This window comes from Strongylocentrotus purpuratus, unplaced genomic scaffold (genome assembly GCF_000002235.5).
Source record: "Strongylocentrotus purpuratus isolate Spur 01 unplaced genomic scaffold, Spur_5.0 spur5_contig_845, whole genome shotgun sequence".
Taxonomy (NCBI): Eukaryota; Metazoa; Echinodermata; class Echinoidea; order Camarodonta; family Strongylocentrotidae; genus Strongylocentrotus; species Strongylocentrotus purpuratus.
Window position 1 is genome coordinate 937,501 of NW_022145552.1, and position 17,644 is coordinate 955,144.

General features: G+C 35.3%; 1 protein-coding gene across 5 annotated transcripts; it reads left to right on the forward strand.

The window, feature by feature from the left end:
- Positions 1 to 678: 678 nt before the first annotated feature.
- Positions 679 to 14,871, forward strand: LOC100889027 (N-acetylglucosamine-1-phosphotransferase subunit gamma). Of its 5 annotated transcripts, none has more exons than XM_030991534.1 (12): positions 679 to 799; positions 2,523 to 2,580; positions 3,153 to 3,223; positions 3,578 to 3,632; positions 3,948 to 4,031; positions 4,754 to 4,847; positions 5,559 to 5,673; positions 6,070 to 6,152; positions 7,448 to 7,582; positions 8,232 to 8,301; positions 11,285 to 11,337; positions 14,580 to 14,871. In XM_030991534.1, exons 1-11 carry the CDS (start codon positions 733 to 735, stop codon positions 11,299 to 11,301), a joined length of 849 nt encoding a protein of 282 aa, XP_030847394.1. In that variant the 5' UTR covers positions 679 to 732; the 3' UTR covers positions 11,302 to 11,337; positions 14,580 to 14,871. The 5 variants fall into 5 exon arrangements, with proteins under 5 accessions (XP_030847394.1, XP_030847401.1, XP_030847380.1 ...); XM_030991541.1 differs by having other exon boundaries at positions 14,583 to 14,871; XM_030991520.1 differs by lacking the exon at positions 11,285 to 11,337.
- The last annotated feature ends 2,773 nt before the right edge of the window (positions 14,872 to 17,644 follow it).

Sequence of the window (17,644 nt, forward strand, 5' to 3'; positions counted from 1 at the left end):
AAGGCCATTCCATGGTAATTGCTTGCAACCATGAAAATTTCAGAATATGCAGTTCTGATACAATGTCCGATCGGGAATAGCAAATCGGTCGATATAGTCACCGAGAAACATTGTTTTAAAGCTAGTAGTATTAGTTCTGAGAGGGAGCTATACAACATATAGAGTTTATTATTTACAATTTCATCACTTTAAACTCAATTTCAACCACAACAACGATCATTGAATATTGTAAAATCGCATATAATGCTTCCGGCCAATATGTTCATTTGAACCAAATTCATGACCCCATTCCAAAACTTTGTATTATCTTTGAAGTTCTTTTTAGTGTTATTGTCACGAGATGTAAAGATAATTAGAATTTAAAATTAGATTTTCTAATGATTAATTAACATGTTATTATTATAATTATTTTCTCTGATCATCTTCTTCCCTATATAGAAACAACTTAATCTTCTCCTCCTCCTCCTTCTTCTGTTTATATTCAGTGTTTCTCATCCCCCCTCCCCCCAAAAAATGAATAAAAACAAATATGGTTATGATAATCCCCGATCTACCTCTGCTCTGTCTCGAGTCCCATCTACTTGAGTGAGACCATGAATCATGATTGCTCTTACTGTGAGGCTTGAGGCAAACCGGGAGGCAAGCTCCTGAGTACAATGACCTTCCATGTTTACAAACAGAACGCACATTTAACATCCGGGAGTTTCAATATTCCACGACTGCAAAGTCAAGATGGCCGCGCACTGTGTCCACAAAATTTGGTTCTATGTTATTCAAGCTATTTTACTGTTTGAGCAAGGTATGTGCGATTTTATGAGTCGGAAGTTGATTGAGAGTATGTAATTGATATCTAACAACAATATTAGAGATGTAAATATGGTTAAATCGCAAGTTTCGTGTTGTACCGTTCCGCCTCACGTCGCAGGCATGACAGTCCCACTCGTTTAATTTTGTGTAGGGTCTAGATCTATGTCCGCCATAGACGACGGTGCAGTGCGGTTTAACAAAGTTGCAGTGCAGCATGCAGTCTTCACGCTCAAAGTAAAAAGGTCCACTCGGTTTGTTTCTATTTCATGTCTTTCACTTTCTTCAATGTGGAATTGCACAAAATAGAACTAGTGTAGATCTTGTGCTAGTGGGACTGTTGAGGCTGCGACATGAACGAACAGTGCAGAAGCTAGAAGAGAAGAGGGGAGAAAAGAGAAATTGAAAGAAGAGAAGAGAGCCTGAGTGAGAGTGAGTGAGCAGTAGGGGCGCTGGTCTGAGAATGAGATGAGGATCGTCTGCATAAACAAGGATATCCTCGTAAACAAATCGTGGCCTAAAAAATAAGGATCTTCCGCATTTTTATGGACGATCCTTTATTTTTGCGGACGCTTCTGTCTGCATTTACAAAAAGATCCTAGCTCATGTGGACGATCCTTATTTGCGGACCAGTGCCCCTACTGGTAAGAGGAGGCGAAGAAGAAGAAAAGCCTGAATTGAAGTCGAAAAGTTCTTGAACTTCAATCCAAGTTGTTATTATCCTTCAATGGATGCAAGATTTTAATTTACTTACATCTGCTAGTTTGCCTAATTCAGGGACTCTTCAAGTAATTATTCTGCTACAGTACATAGCCTACATAGGTTACAGAGATGAAAATCAAATATTGAATAGGCCTACAAATGTAGACCTGGCTATATCAAATGATTCTCTTCTATTCTCTTAAAGCCCCACTTTACTACTTGTAGCTACTTCCTCCCTCTATATCGGAAACAACCCCCTCAATGACCATTGGTCCCCCATGATCCACTTTTTCTTATGTTAATTGAGAGCTGAGTTGATGAGATAGCCACCTGTCAGTGACCACCCTGGGTGGTCTAATCCCTCCTAGCCAAACTAGTACAGATGGCCTTTAAAGGTAATATGTCCCATTTGCAGGTCAAAAAAATGAAAAGGTTAAATTCCAACGGCATTTGAAAGACAATACTTATTTAGAACTTCCCTCTAAACGAAAGGGTTTGAAAATTGCTTTTTGTGGGAAATTAACGACCATTAGTTTTTGAATCGACATAAATGATTGCAATACCTAAGTAATAGTCTGATTTTCAGACCCTTGTACCAAATGGTTGTACGTTTTGTGCTGCATAAATTAGTGCTATTTGATGCAAATATTTCATTAAATTCAAAGGCAAAAGAGAAGGTTACAATTTTGTTAAGTGTCGGGACACACCCCCATCTTACACACAAAACTGATAGTGAATTCTTCACCTAAAGTTATGTAAGGGACAACCTTGTGTGGGGACACTTCAATTTTATTTTAATTTATAAAAGTGTTTTACTCTTTTGATTGAATCTTGAGAATTCATTATAATCCAAACTTTACTCAAAAGTTGTATGAGATGCTTTTATTGAATGAAAAATGTTATAAAATGTTTCCCCTCTCTGTAAGGATTGATTCAATATATTATCGTAGAAAAGCTTTAAATACAGATATCGATATTTAAAAAATATATATTCTATTAATGTTTTCAAATTGTAGGCTCAGTTTCCAGTGAAGAGGTTCGGATGAGACTAGTAGAGGAGCCTATAAATCTTGGGTAAGTCAAGTTGTGTAGTTGCTTGTAAAATTGCAGATGAAATCAGAAGAAAATGCTTCAGTTTCTGCCTTTCAAAATAACGGATCAATTCTATTTTGTGTCTTAAATATTGACATGGCTTTTTAAAACTACACTGTATGTAATGATGAGCAAGCTGCTACTATACTATGCACATAAAGAAGTACACAATCACTAGATTGTTCCATATATAAGATTGACACTTTTCTCTGGCCACATTTCCAAATGTAATGCTAACAAATCAGGATTGATTAAAAATAATTACAAATAATATTCCTTTCATGCAATAACACCATTATAATATACAGAATCTTCTTTGTACTTACAGGGACTTTTGGTATTATTTAGCTCTGGCAACTGTAACGCTTGGAGCATTCAAATAATGAATCCTACCAGATACTCACTTGCTATGTCTTGGTTGAGTGTGAATGTAGATAAATGTCTTATATTTCTTTACTTATATAGTTATATTACGCCTGTTAAATATTTCCCCAAATAACATTTTTGTGTTGAATCATGCTTTTTTTTTCTTTACAATTTTTTTCTCTTGTTAGCAACCAGCAATGGAATGCTCCAGCTCAGCCTAAATCTCTTTTTCCAACTGTTCAATTTTCAAATTTTACAGGTATGGCAATTCTATCAATTCTATATTACTGTAATGAGGCAATCTTGATTTCAAACCAAATGTATGTTGCATGAACGCTGCAAATAATTGAACTCTTTGAAATGAATCTGTTTTGTAATATTAAGTACAAGATGGAAATGATTTAGTTTGATGTCATTTTATATTTTGTTAAGGCAAAGATAATTTGTAGTTACCTTCATCACATTATTTCATTATGAGGTAATCTAAAATAAAAGCCTACAATATTCAGATTTCAATATTTTCTATTCCTCATATTTGAGATGCTATCTGATGACAACATGTGTCTTCTATTGAATTTAAGCGATTACTTTTTATTTTACGTTTACTTTGCAGGTCCACCACATTTACGAAGATTAGTAGGAAGATGCTTTTCATTAGTAGAAAATGAGTGAGTATATTAGAAGATACCTGCTGCTACTCTAACTTACAACTTACAGGAAAAACCTTTAAATTTGAGAGAATTTGAATTGACAAGGTTTATTGATAAAAATTCAAAGTCACAGCTCAAAGCTGATATATCTTGAATTTACAAATAAAAATGCAACATATACAAATAATAAAATACATGCAAATAGTATGATATAAAATATATAATTAAAACATTCAGTAGAGAAATTGATATAAAAGGAGTAAAGCTAAAACTTCAAAGAAGCCCTGATGAAAGTAATACATGTATACACTCTTTGTTTGTTTTTAATTACAGTTACAAGTATGAATTATGCCCGTTTCAAAATGTAACGCAACATGAGCAGAGCTTAAGATGGAACCCCTACAGTGGAATACTGGGGTAAGTTACTTTTCTGATCTCTTTTTTAGTCACTTCTTTTAATAATAAGCTTAGTCAAACACTCTATTCATTAGTTCCAATCAATGGTAATGTACAATTAAAAGTATACCATGAATGTAATTATATTTTTGTAGAATTATATTAAGCTCATGTAATCGTTCACCCCTTGATAGATGAGGCCTATCTGTACAGGAGAGATAGTTTTGTAGGAAGTCTGTTACTGTAATAGTTTTTAACTCTTGAGAACTAGTAAGCAAATTTTTTGAATTTACAGATATTTTGAGGGTCATGTTCTACCCTCACTGGTATTGTAATCAATATTGACTGATTTAAATCATGACTTATGTTCAATCTTGCTCATAAACATATTAAAAAATATATTCATTTATATTTAGACCTGTGTAGTAATTCATGCTTCAATTTCTTGAGTCATGATACTGCCGGAGTGTGTAATTGGTCCTTGTTTTAAATTTAAAAATTCATTAAGATGTCCAGACAAAACCTTTTCTGTTTAGGAGCTGTGCTTTATTCTGTTTTATAGCGATTGATTTGTACGAGAGTTATTCGAGTTGTGTGTTTTTATTTTCCACCTGAAATTACATGTTTTTATTATGGAGATCCATTTTTTAAATATAATATTGAATGAAACTAAGTGAATTGAGCTGAACTGCTGTGCCAGAAGTATAATATTCCATTCATCTCTCTCTATATCTCATTCACAGGATATATGAAGAATGGGATATTGTGAATAACACATTCCAGTCCATGATATTCAGAGATGGAGATACGTGTGGACAGAAAAATAGACAAGTTAAAGTGAGTACCTACTTCTAGTTTTTATTTTAAAAAGTATTTCTAGGAGGTGGGATAGTCTGGTCACTTGCCTTTGCATCCAAAGGATTTTGTTGTCAATCTCTGTCTGATGCTTGTGCCCACCAGACAAGCAGTTCATCTGCATTTGCTTGTCTTGACCCAGGTGTAGTATCTGTAAGGAAGAGTTGCTTAATTGCTTTGAGTGCTGCATTGGAATATACTTGCAGATGTCGCTCTTGACCCGGGTGTGGCAAGTGGGTGCCTAGTAGAAAGGAATTCCTTGAATGTTATGAGCTTTGGACTATGTGTAGTATCTGATGGGAATTTTTTCTGAAAAACTTTGAGTGCTACATTGGAACTCATGCAGATGTCGCTCTCGACTCAGTGTGGAAAGTGGGTGCCTAGAAGAAAGGAATTTCTTGAATGCTATGAGCTCTGTACTTGGTATGCTAGTTAAATTAGCTATGGTTGGGACGCCTTTAGCACCACATCATTGCGGATATAATAACTATAAAAGAATCTAATAATAACAAGTATTTTTTTTTTATGAGCACTTATCCTTGACAAAGAGTGCCTTATCAAATCAAATATGATTATTATGATTGTTAAGTACCCTGATTAAAACAAGTAATCAAAATTGCAACCATTATACTACAGGTAGTCGTAGTTTTCAATATTGTTGTTATTATGATCACTGTATTCTTATTGTCATAGGTACAACTGAAATGCGGTACAAAGCATGAGTTAGAACATGTAGGGGAGCCTGTCACATGCGAGTATGCTATGGTTTTCCGTACGCCACTTGTTTGCCATGAACATTCATTGCTTGGTAAGTTTTGATGAGGTGTCATCAGAATGCTTGAATTGATTTTAGATATAAGTATTTTGGTTCATGTTTGATGAGTTTGTTTTGTTCATAGTATAGGAGATGCAAGGCGAATGGTTTGTAACGGTCACTTGAACATATTTGATACTCCTTGTAAAGGTGTTATATGCATCTAATTTTTTCATTTTTTGACACGTTTGTGAAATAACCTTCACTGTTCAGTTTATTTATTTAACATTGTAATATAAACACATCCTTAAAAATATGAATTATCCCATTATATCCTTCAGATTTTGTTTTATCCACCAGTAAATTCATGAATCTTGCTTTCATCTGTCTGTCTCTGTCTGTCTCTTTCTGTCTCTCTCTGTCTGTCTCTCTCTTTCTCTCCCTCTCCAGTTTATCCCAATTTGAGTGAAGATCAACAAGCAGAATGGAATGAGTTAGAAGGGAGGTTGTATCGAGAAGAAGTCACCCAACAGGTACGTGAACTGCTCAGGCTGGTCTCGTTCAAGTAGACCTTTACCCCTAGTTTCTTTGAAATATCTTTGCTGAGGCCCTTACGAACAGGGGCCCCAACTCATACTGACCCTCAGAATTTCACTCACGACCCCCAAATTGTTCTACTTGTAGGGTAACTGGGGGGGGGGGGGCCTCATCTCTTGCCTTGGTGGTGCTACATGTAGTTAGCCGTTAAATATTGTATTGTAATCATATTTTCATGTGCGTAAAACATCATATTTTTCTTCAGTGAATATATTTTGGTTCAATTTTGTTTACACTATTCAATTTCATTGTAAATCAACCATTATGAGTTCCTGAACTTTACGTGTTGATGTTTTTAAACCGAATAAATAAAAAATAAAGAAAATAAAAAAATAAAATGATTTAGAAGGACCTTCAATACTCTGTTCCCCTTTCTAAGGTAAAAAGGTTGTGATGGAACCCTTATTTAGGCAACCCTTGAAGGGTGTACTATAGTCAAACCTGCTTTAGTAACCACCTGTATAGAAAGACCACCTGTCTATAAAGACTGCATTTTTTGTGTCCCTTAAGTAGAGCTTCCCATTGAAACCTTTATTAAAGGAACCTGTACATAAAGACCACCTGTCCATTAAGACCGCTTTTCTTGTCTCCCTTGAGCGGTCTTTATATACTGGTTTAACTGTATATGCACTGCTAATGTGACTTGAGCTCTTCATACTCTGACATGTAATTGATGTAAATAGTAGCATTTGGGTAGGTGCTGCTCAACGGCTTAGTTTCCTGTTAAAATTCATGTTCATAAAGCAGATATGTTACATTTTCTTCAAGATATATTAGTGTACCCATATTCTTAGGCAATATTTGGCGAGGGGTCGATAGAGATGGAAGTGGTTATCAATAGCAAGTCGTTCGTAAATGACCTTTGCTTTGTTTGTATATTTGGATAGGCATTTTATTCAAATGTGTTTTTTTTATCTCCGATTTCTCCCTCTCTATATCTCTTCCCTTTCTGTCTCTTTGTCTATCGTTATCTATTTCTCCCTCCATTCAACTCTCTCTCCCCTCCCTACCCAACCTCCCTCTTTCTCTCTCTTCACCTCTCTCTATCTCTCTCTCTCTCTTTCTTTTTCTTTCTTTCTCTCTGTCTCTTTCTTACTTTCTCTCTTTCTTTCTTTCTTTCTATTTTTTGTTATCCTTACTGCCTCACTCTCTCCCTTGCTCCCTTGCTCCCTTCTCTCTCTCTCTCTCTCTCTCTCTCTCTCTCTGTCTCCCTGTCCTTTCTGATGTACAGGGCTATAAGAAGATGCTACATACTATCTTTGAGTCTGCGGGGTACGTTCTAAACCCCAAACAGAGACCCCTTCCTGCCAAACAAGATCATGAGACGCATCCTGATGATTTCACCAGTCTGGACACATGTAAAGACGTGAGTCAATGTAAAGGTCGGAGGTCGCAGAGGACATATGATGCGATTGTCTCATTTAAGGACGTTCCGCAGTAATGTTCATGCGCACCTTAGTTACTCAGGAATAGCTAGTTACATGTATGTATTCACAGTTCCTAGTATTGTGCACAGTAAAGGGTTTTCTATAACACTTACCATATTGTCATCTGTTTCTAAATATTGACCAGTTCTTAATTTCACTACATTTTTGGCCAATTTGAAGAGGGATCATTTCAATTATCTGCAAATTTGCAATACAGGTATGTTTCACTAAATATCAATTATCATTGATAGACCAGGGTCCCGTCTTATGCAAAGAGTTGATATCAATCGCAACTATGTACATAAGAGATAGGAGACTGCAAACTTGCGATTGATTTGGATCAATCACAACTTTTTGTAAGATGGGGCCCTGGAAAAATATGTTTTGCAGCAAAAAGTTTCCTGTCTTTGAGAGAGAGAGTATGATGCTATTGCTATCCAGTTGCTTCTCAATTTGAAGATGTCGTTGCTCAATACAAAAAAATGGTTTTCATGATATGTCTGTGACTTGTAAGAGAAATTATTCTTGATATTTGTAAAATGGCCTTTCTATATTAAAACTGGTTTTCCTTCTCCTTTCTTTCTGTAGGAATATAGAAAACTCAATGCTGAGATAGAAACGTTGAAATCACAACTCGAATCAAGACAAAATGACCCAGGTAAGCTTTTTTTTTTCTTTCTTAAAGCCCTTATTATTCCCTCTCACTATATGTCATTTTAGTATGTTTAGTTTCATGATAACATTCATAATTCAGAAGAGTGCAGAGGAACATATTATCTTCTTTCAAACTGGTATCACAAGATTTAAAACAAGAAAAAATACATGTACATTCATAGCTCTTTCATTCTTCAAATCTCAAAAATGTGTGATCAATAACCAAGCCTAATGTATTTTAATTTATTTTTTCTTAAATTCCTCATTACTCCTTCTCACTATAGTCATTGTAGTATTGTGAGTTTCACAACAATATTCACAGTTCAGAAAAGTGCAGAGGAAAATATGATCTATGAAAGATTACAAACAAGGAAAAACAATATATGTGCATTAGCTCCTTCATTCTTCAAATCCTTCAATCTATTCTTGATCAATAACCAAGACTAATGTAATAAAATAAACAACTACCACACATTCCAATGGCTTCTTATAGAAATGTATGTAATGATATGACATATGTAAATACATGTTTACATTTCTGTGGGTCATAGACTACCTCATTAACTACACATATTTCCTTTTTTGATGTTGTTTTTGACTTATTTTGTGTGTGTGATTTGTTTTTCTAACAAGAGTTACAATAGAATGAGTAATCTATAAAGATGAATAATACCTCTTGAAAACTAACTTGGCATAAATTTGATAATGTGCCATTATCTTTTATTTCTTTCCACTATTGCACTCCCAGCGCAATGGCCCTTTGGAATGGATGGTAGAGTTTTCTTTCACTCAATTCCAGCAAAATAGCACCTTTAGCATAATGTGAAGTTCTATTGCTCATTTAATGCCATTAAAGCTCAAAACTTTGCTTGTATTCTATAAATGATTGTTTCTTTTGTCCTTCTTCGTTATAGAAATCTTTTACAAAATTTTGCTTGCTTTCAGTACCTAGAGTTCCATATCTTTTCAGCATTCTTCAATAACAAAGCTCTTTAGAAGTGCGTAGAGAGTAGAGACTTTCTATAATACATGTAACAATGATGTGGATTACAAGAATGGAATGTTATTATTATTGAATATTAAAGGGATAGTTGAGTTCTGTTGCAGAGGGCGCTACACAAAATAATTTTTTGTGAGATAATGAAAAACTGAGTGACAAATTTGAAAGAACATAATATTTAAATGACAAAATCATCTTTGTTTGATCAAAATCGGCTCAGAAACGGCTGAAATATAACGATTTCTAATACTTTTGTACCACCACAAATATTAGATATTTTGAAAAATTTGAAAAAACGTTGAAAAAAACAAAATAACGCCTTATTACGACGTATTTCCAGCCAATGCTGATGTTGGTTTTTTGTTGCCATTTTCGTGTTGCTTATATTACCCACAATTAGCCGGCTCATGTATTGTTATTTTTAATTGAATAATTAATTAACAGTCACCATGCTTTTTTGAAAGTGAAGCTGAATTGGTATGATCGTATTGGCTAAATTTCACACATTTTGGGATCTAAAATTACCTTTATAGCAATTTTAGGTTCTAAAAAGGCACTATAAATGTCATAGATAAGAATAAGAGCAATAACCATGCACTTTGAAGGCATTTGCGGTCTGAAAACAGAACTCAACTATCCCTTTAAGATACAATGCTGGAGGCATTATCTACATGTTTGTTTAAAATACATTGATATAGAAATGTGATAGAAGAAAGAGTGTAGGATCTCCCTTGCCATTGATATTTATGCTCATGTTGACATAACATGTTAGTGATTTTAAAGGTAATACAAAGTTTTGGTATGGGGTCATGAATTTGGTTCAAATGAACATATTGGAAGCCAGGCGCGTACACAGGGGGAGGGTTTGGGGGGTTAAAGCCCCCCCTTTGGTCATTTTTTGTGTGTAAACCCCCCCCCCCCTTATGGATTATGTGTCCTCTTACCCCCCCCCCCCCCCCCCCCCCCCCCCGCTTATTCAAAGGTCGGCTGAGTCGTTGCGATTTTTTTGGGACAAAAAAAAAAAAAAAAGTGACCTCTTACCCCCCCCCCCCCCCCCCCCCCCCCTGCTTATTCAGCAGCTGGCTGAGTCGTTGCAAAATTTTCGGCCCGATTTATAAATGTTAAAACACCCCCCTTGAAAAAATCCTGCGTACGCGCCTGTTGGAAGCATATGCGATCCTACAATATTCAGTGATCATTGTCACAGTTGAAATCAAGTCTAAAGTTATGAAATTGTAATTAATAAACTCTTTATGTTGTATAGCTCCCTCTCAAGGTCAAGATATTAATTAAGCTATACAACAATGTTTCTTGACTAGAATCGACCGATTAGCTATTCCCGTTTGGAAGTTATATATCACAACTACATATTCTGAGATTTTCATGGTCGCGGCTACCATTGTACGGCCGTAGGCGCTATTTGAAAGTTATCAAAATTTACAGGGAGCACTGGTAAAATTGTATATTCAATTTTTCTTGAAAGCATCAGTGTTTTAAGGGCTAAATTTTCTAGTGCTGATAATACCTCCACAGGGGCATCCAAATATATCAAAATTGTGAAGAATCACTATCCACCCAATTTTCAAAATTTCCCAAAACTTTGTATTACCATTAGTATTCCTCAAAATGACTCTATATGTACAGTTAACAACTTAATTATTCATTATTGATTTGTCCCAATCTATGTCCCTTGAGAATGTGACAAATTAAAACTTACCTTACATCTAAGGTATTAAAAAATAGACCCTAATTCAACCAGTCCACCTTTCATTTTTATACAAGGGGTATGAATAATTTAGTTGTAACTGTATATCATCTGAAGTAATCTTTAGGTATTAGCATTTATTTTCCCATAAGCCAATCTGTCTGTATACAAGTACATTCATGTTCATTAAGCCTTTGCTTCCAGCAGAATACTCACAAATTTTCAATCTTCTCTTCATTTTTTTTCTCCACATAATTTCTCTCTTTCTTCACCCCTTTTTAGACACAAATAACTTATAGTTGTGGTCAGCCACATTTGTGTTCGATTCATAGAAGGTACAATACACATTGATTGATATTGTTGTCATGCAGTACTGTTGTCTTTATTTCATAGAGTGGTGAAGTGTGACGTCATCAAAATTCTATTTTTAGAATTTCTCAATTTTTTCTTCATTTCCCGAAAAAGCATCAAAAATAATGTTCAAATGTTGAAAAACCAATTACATATGTTAGGTATTGGCTGAGATATGACCATCTGAATGAATATATTTCCTATAGGAACTCAGTGTTATATGCTCTGGCTCCTAACCATTAGGAGCCAGAGCATATAACACTGAGTATATTCATTCAGATGGTCATATCTCAGCCAAAACTTAACATATTCAATTGGTTTTCGACATTTGGGCATTATTTTTGATGCTCTTTCGGAAAATGAAGAAAAAATTAAGAAATTCTAAAAATAGATTTTTATGACGTCACAGCTTCAGTACTCTATAGGCTTTGTGACATGCAAATTCCTCTCATCCCACCTCAGTCTTCTCATGCTGTTATCATGCTTGTTTCATTTCTTTAATCTCCCAAACACACTACAAAAAAAAATGTGGAAATACTACCATGTCTAAACCAGTATAATTCATCCTTCATTGGCAAACACATACCATGTTTTTTTTGGTGGTCATATCAGCAATCGATGTAGGTTATAGGACAACATTTTTGTATACAGGCAAAGAGCTTTAGAAAAAAATGTAATGCATTGAATGAATCTGTTATATTTTTTTATTTTTTCTCTAAAGATGGACAAATTGTCCGGCTATGTGATTAAATGGTGACCATGGTATGGTGGATTCACAATTCACTGCGCCATCTAGCAACGCCAGTCTTTAGTCGACTTCATGTGATGCATTTTGGGCAGTCAACAAAAATACCAGCTGTGGCATTATTATATACCCTTATACTGCTTTCAAACTGGCTTCAATCGGAGTCACACCGATGAAAATACTGATTAAGTTTTCCTTATGTAAACAAAAGTGAAACCGCCGTTTTCCCTGCTGTCGCTTTCATACTGACGGTGAAATTCACTCGCTGTGGCGAGCCCTAGCCGGTAGTGAAGAATTATTGTGTAATTAGTAAGCCCGTGCTCCATCTAGCTAGCATGCAGCATGTTCAACCATAAGTCAACAAACACAGCTGGTTACGATAAAGCGCGTGTACACTGCGACCTTTGACCATTTTAATCAGTGTTTTAATCGCTGATTTCTCCCAAACGCATTCACAGTGGCTCTTTCATCGGTGTCACACCGATAGAATGAGAATTTCTCCTGCTCTTGACCAGGAGAATTTAATCGCCTATTTCTCTTCTTTTCATCGGCTATTCTATCGGCTTTTTCTTCTCTGTAGCATTCATACTGGCAATTTCATCCGATGCGTCCGGATGCATCCAATGAAAATCAGACCAGTTTGAAAGGGGTATAAAGGGCATTTTTGTGGAGAAAGTTTTAATAGCTTATCAGGGGTAAAATTTTGCGCTGATATCAGAACAATCAATCTCATTGAATGCATTTACACAGTTCTGTGACCAGTGACCTCTTTAGTCATTTCGATCTGCACTGGTTCAAAGATGTCAACCCGAGAGCTGAAAAATTTGCCCGTCGCGGTTAGCCGGCAGGGGTGCTGTTAATTGTGAATCCAACCTATTACATCTTTCTTTGTTTTTGAATATTGTGTGATTTGAATGTGTAAGCTGTAATAGCAAAGATTATATGCATGTTTCAATAGCAAGGAAGGTTACAGAGGAAAAAATTATACAAATAATGCACTGTTGCGAGTGTGTTAGGGCAGGGCCAGAGCACAAAGTTTAATCAGTGCACATAGGTTGTAATGCACTGACTAACCTGAGTGCTCTGGAACTGTCCTTACACACGAGCGAAACAGTGCATATTTATTTTTTAAGACGGGTCGGCATACATTCTTACAATATAGTCTAGATCTAGAGTATAGATAGATATTAGATGTAGATCTAATGTTAGATCAGCGCTTGAAAATTATGCACAAATTCAATTTCGCTGAATTACGCGAAAAACAATATCGGCAGGTATCGAGCGTGATGGGAGATGTTTTGCACGGTGGGAATAACTAATGCATGCCCATGTGATGTCAATTGACCAATGGGATTGCTTAGATTCTAGAACCCATCTTATAATGCTTTTTAACACATGTCATTCTTCATTTTTTACCCCTTATTATTATTATTATTATTATTATTATTTCACCCCTTGCATTCGAATCGACAGTACTCCTCTTAACATGCCTGTGTTACCATCAATCCCTTCTCATTATTTAATTGAATAATTATATTTTCTGCATCATCATACTTTTCATGCATGCCCACACTTGGCACTACCTTTGATTGCCTGTCAAAATATTTTTTCCAGTATATGATTCTGATGATTTATGGCTGTGTCTTACTTCGTCCACCATTGTAATTAGAGAAAATGGCAGCTTTTCACGAAACTGGCATAACTTCAAGTTTGCTGACACCCATTGAAATGCATATATTAAATTGAAAAACGTGTTTCAATGAGATACCAGTGAACTTTTACTGATGCTTGTTTCGTGAAACGATGCCCTGGTTTCCATTTTTCGAATCGTCAGTAGGCCTAGTAATGGTGTCCAGTGCATGCAACACATGACTCTCAGTCTAACACATCTTTCTTCTACTCCAAATTGTTGTTTAAGCAGGTCTATTACTCTTCCAGTCGAACTTCAGCCTATTTGATGTGTGCTGTACCAACGAATGCATGCGTATAGATGAGCAAAATCTATGTTCTCTGAATGTGTTGTGTAATACATGCTGTTATACTAATGTCAGCTTTGAGTATTATGTACTTCTCAGGGGAAAAAAGTTTAAATACTCTCTAAATGAAGGTAAAAATGATCTGTTAGAATGCCCAAGAGGTAGAACCCCAACCCCCCCCCCCCCCCCCTCCGGGAATGGAGGGACCGCATTCATGTTCCAAAAGTCTCTGGTAAAGGGCTACTTTTCACGCAACAAAGTCCGGCTTGTAGTACACAAAAATAAGTCGCCCCGTATTAACTTTACTCACCAGTTTTAGGAGGGTGCTTTCAAAGAGAAGGAACATGCATATGCATACCCTAAACACTGAGTTGGGGGGGGGGGGGGGTGGGTAGAACCCTACCCACTTTTGCCTTGGTGAATTTAAAGGAAGCATCATATTGTAAACCACCCAATGACATTCTTTCTCTTATGCCTTCCATTCTTGTCTTATTGCTTTCACCAGCAGTTGGTATGTCAGTTAACTTGGACGGTGATTACGATAGAGATGATATCTACGATCAGGATTGATAGAAAGCCGACAGTTTCTCGCAAGTCGCAACGACACCAGATCCATTTCCTGTGAGAAATTCCTATCAAAATGTGAAGCAAACTTATGTTGGTATTCTGATATTGTCACATACAAGTACTCTCTCTTAGAGAGCTGTCGACCAGTGTGTTGTAAATTTTTCAATCACAATATGACAGTTGGCTTTTAATTGGTAAATTGTCTTTCTAGTTTTTTTTTTTTTTCGAAGAATGATCCTTGTTGTTGTTGATTTTTGAATTCATATCCTTTATCATGGTAGCCTGATTCAGACAATAAAGTTTTATATTAAAATGAATGCATACATGAATTATATATTAAAAAGCAGCTTGTCATTTTTGTATGTGATGAAACTCAAAGAAAACTTATTTTACTTCTTTTACTTCACAACATGTGTGTAGCTGATGGAACTTCAGCCTTGGCCAGACATTGCCATTGATATTGCACATCTAGATATAGATACATTTCTATTTATAAAAATTGTGAAATATGTTTTTTGCCATCTGTTACACGCTTTTGATGTTCACGTACATCGTACACCATATACAAAACAGTTTGTATAACTCTTTTAAAACATTTGTATAATGGTTTGCAATTAGTACTCTAAAGTACATTGTAAAGTCTTTTACTCCTTCTTTTGATGCCTTTGCGTGTCAGGCACTCAAAGGTCAAAGGTCACGGGTCAATATAAATGTGCTAAAATATCGTGCTAGTGCATATTACTTCATCAAAATTAAGCAGGGTCTGCAAATGAGGGCTACTACCTTTAATCAGATACCGGTAATTAAAATATACTGATTGTGTTGCAGGTGGAGGCATATATTTGACTGCGTGGAGTCGATTTTTAATATTTTCTTCTTTTATGTACTAAGTGTAGCTGTATTTTAGCATAATATTAAGGATATATTGACTGCTTTGAGAGGCATAGTGGTTTCTATAGGGTCAAGGGAAACTCACAACCTGCTATGACCCCAAGGCGCTTGCGCCGCGGGGTCATAGCAGGTTGTGAGTTTCCCGAGACCCTATAGAAACAACTATGCCTCGAATATTAAAAGCAGTCAATATATATTTTATATACCGAAAAAAAGGAAAATGTTGACTCACCCATTTAGGTTTCCATCTCTTTGAAGTCATGAATATTAACACCAACAATAACTTGTGTACAGTATGAAATCCAACAAGCTGTGCTCCAGTAGAACAGGGAATTGCGCATCGGTCATCGCACAAAAGAAACTTATACGGTAACACGTAAACCAAAATGGGGATCGCAGCAAAATGACGTCACGTTTCACAGCCATGGAAAAAGTGCTATGAAAAATGGATATAAACCGGTAGAGCCGGGGAAAATGACTATGAATTTCAATTAGCGGGCATGGTTAAGAACATGACTGCATTTTCAACCAATCAGAAGACAGGATTAGTAAAGAATCTTAAAATGAGGTATATAACATTCAATACTAGCATGGCTCTTTAGGCTATTGAATCCTTACTGTGAACAGAATAAGAAATCAGAAATTAACAGAGATGTATAATAAAATTCTTCAGCTTCGTGCATCATGGAGCATTGGCAAATTTACAAGTGAATGTACATACTCTTTTTTTTTTAATGCTTGTATTATCTAGATGGTAAGAATAATGGATAAGATCATTATTACATTTCTTGGTGGAAAAACAAAAAATTAATCAATTTGTGTCCAAGAATCCAATCACATTCTGAGTCATTGAGAAGAAAAAAAGACTAGATTTTTCTTGTTTGAAACACTGAACTCTTGCAATTTCTTGGAATGGTACACAGAATACTATTTATCATTTGTGATTATAAAGCTGGTCAAGGTGCTTTTGTGTTTTTCGTAAACAACAGTTTTTAATCAACAAATTGAAGTGTCAAATCCATGTTAATGAGATATGCTATGTTACATGATGATTTGATCATTCACTTTATGATATTTGCAAATATATGGAACTTTTTTTCATAGTGAATCTCTATGAATCTATCAAAGTTGCAATTATTTCATACGTCTGTCTTAAGCATTTGACGAAATAGACAATTAAATAATAGCTTCATAGACACTGATGATAAGCTCAAATATACTGTATTTTGGTAGTAAAAAAAAGTCACAGCAATGGTGCTTCTCAGACAGTTTTTAAAACATGACCAAAAGGATTTTTTGTTGTTGAAAGGTGTGATTACACATGCATTTATGAGGAAGATATCTTTTATCCTGAGATTTTTAAGATTTAAGCATATATAAAAACGGTTAGCCCAGGTTTGCTAGGAAACTTGCTTACTTTAATAGGCAGGGAGAGTAAAAAGGGAAAGGATGAAGGGAAGATGTAGTTTTTGGTTAGATTTTCATTGCTTGGTTTATTCCTTCGATTAAATGTCTCTTAATTGCTATTCTTTAAAGATATAGTAACCTTGATTTAAGGTTGTTTTTTTTTCAAATAAAAAAATTGTATTAAATAAAATATTTACATGTTGTGAAATTTGCGTTAACTATCAAGTTTTTTAGAATTGAGTTATGCTGTAAGCTTGGAAATGTAATATTTTGGGAATCAATTGATTGTAATAAATAGTTCATTTTTTTAAATTATATTTAATTTACTCTTTGTATATTTGTACCCATAGAATGATTTAAATCATTTGAAATGTGTATTTGCAAAAACAAACTGATGCTTGGCTTTTGTGAGTGGGCAAAAAGTGGCAACATACAAAAGTGAAAAGAACAAGAAATACAAATCAAAAGTTGTTAGTAGCTGGCGTAGACATGCTAGGGGTGATTGTTGTTGTTTTGGTTGTGGTGAAATAGTAGAAGTAGTTGTAGCAGTAATATAGTCAAACCTGTCTATATAGCGACCGCCCAAGGGAAACACAAAAGGTGGTCTTTGTAGACAGGTTCCTTTAGTACATGTTTCACAACAAAACATACGTTAACTTTTATCTTTAAAATAACTAGAAAGTACAACTGTACATGATTAATTCA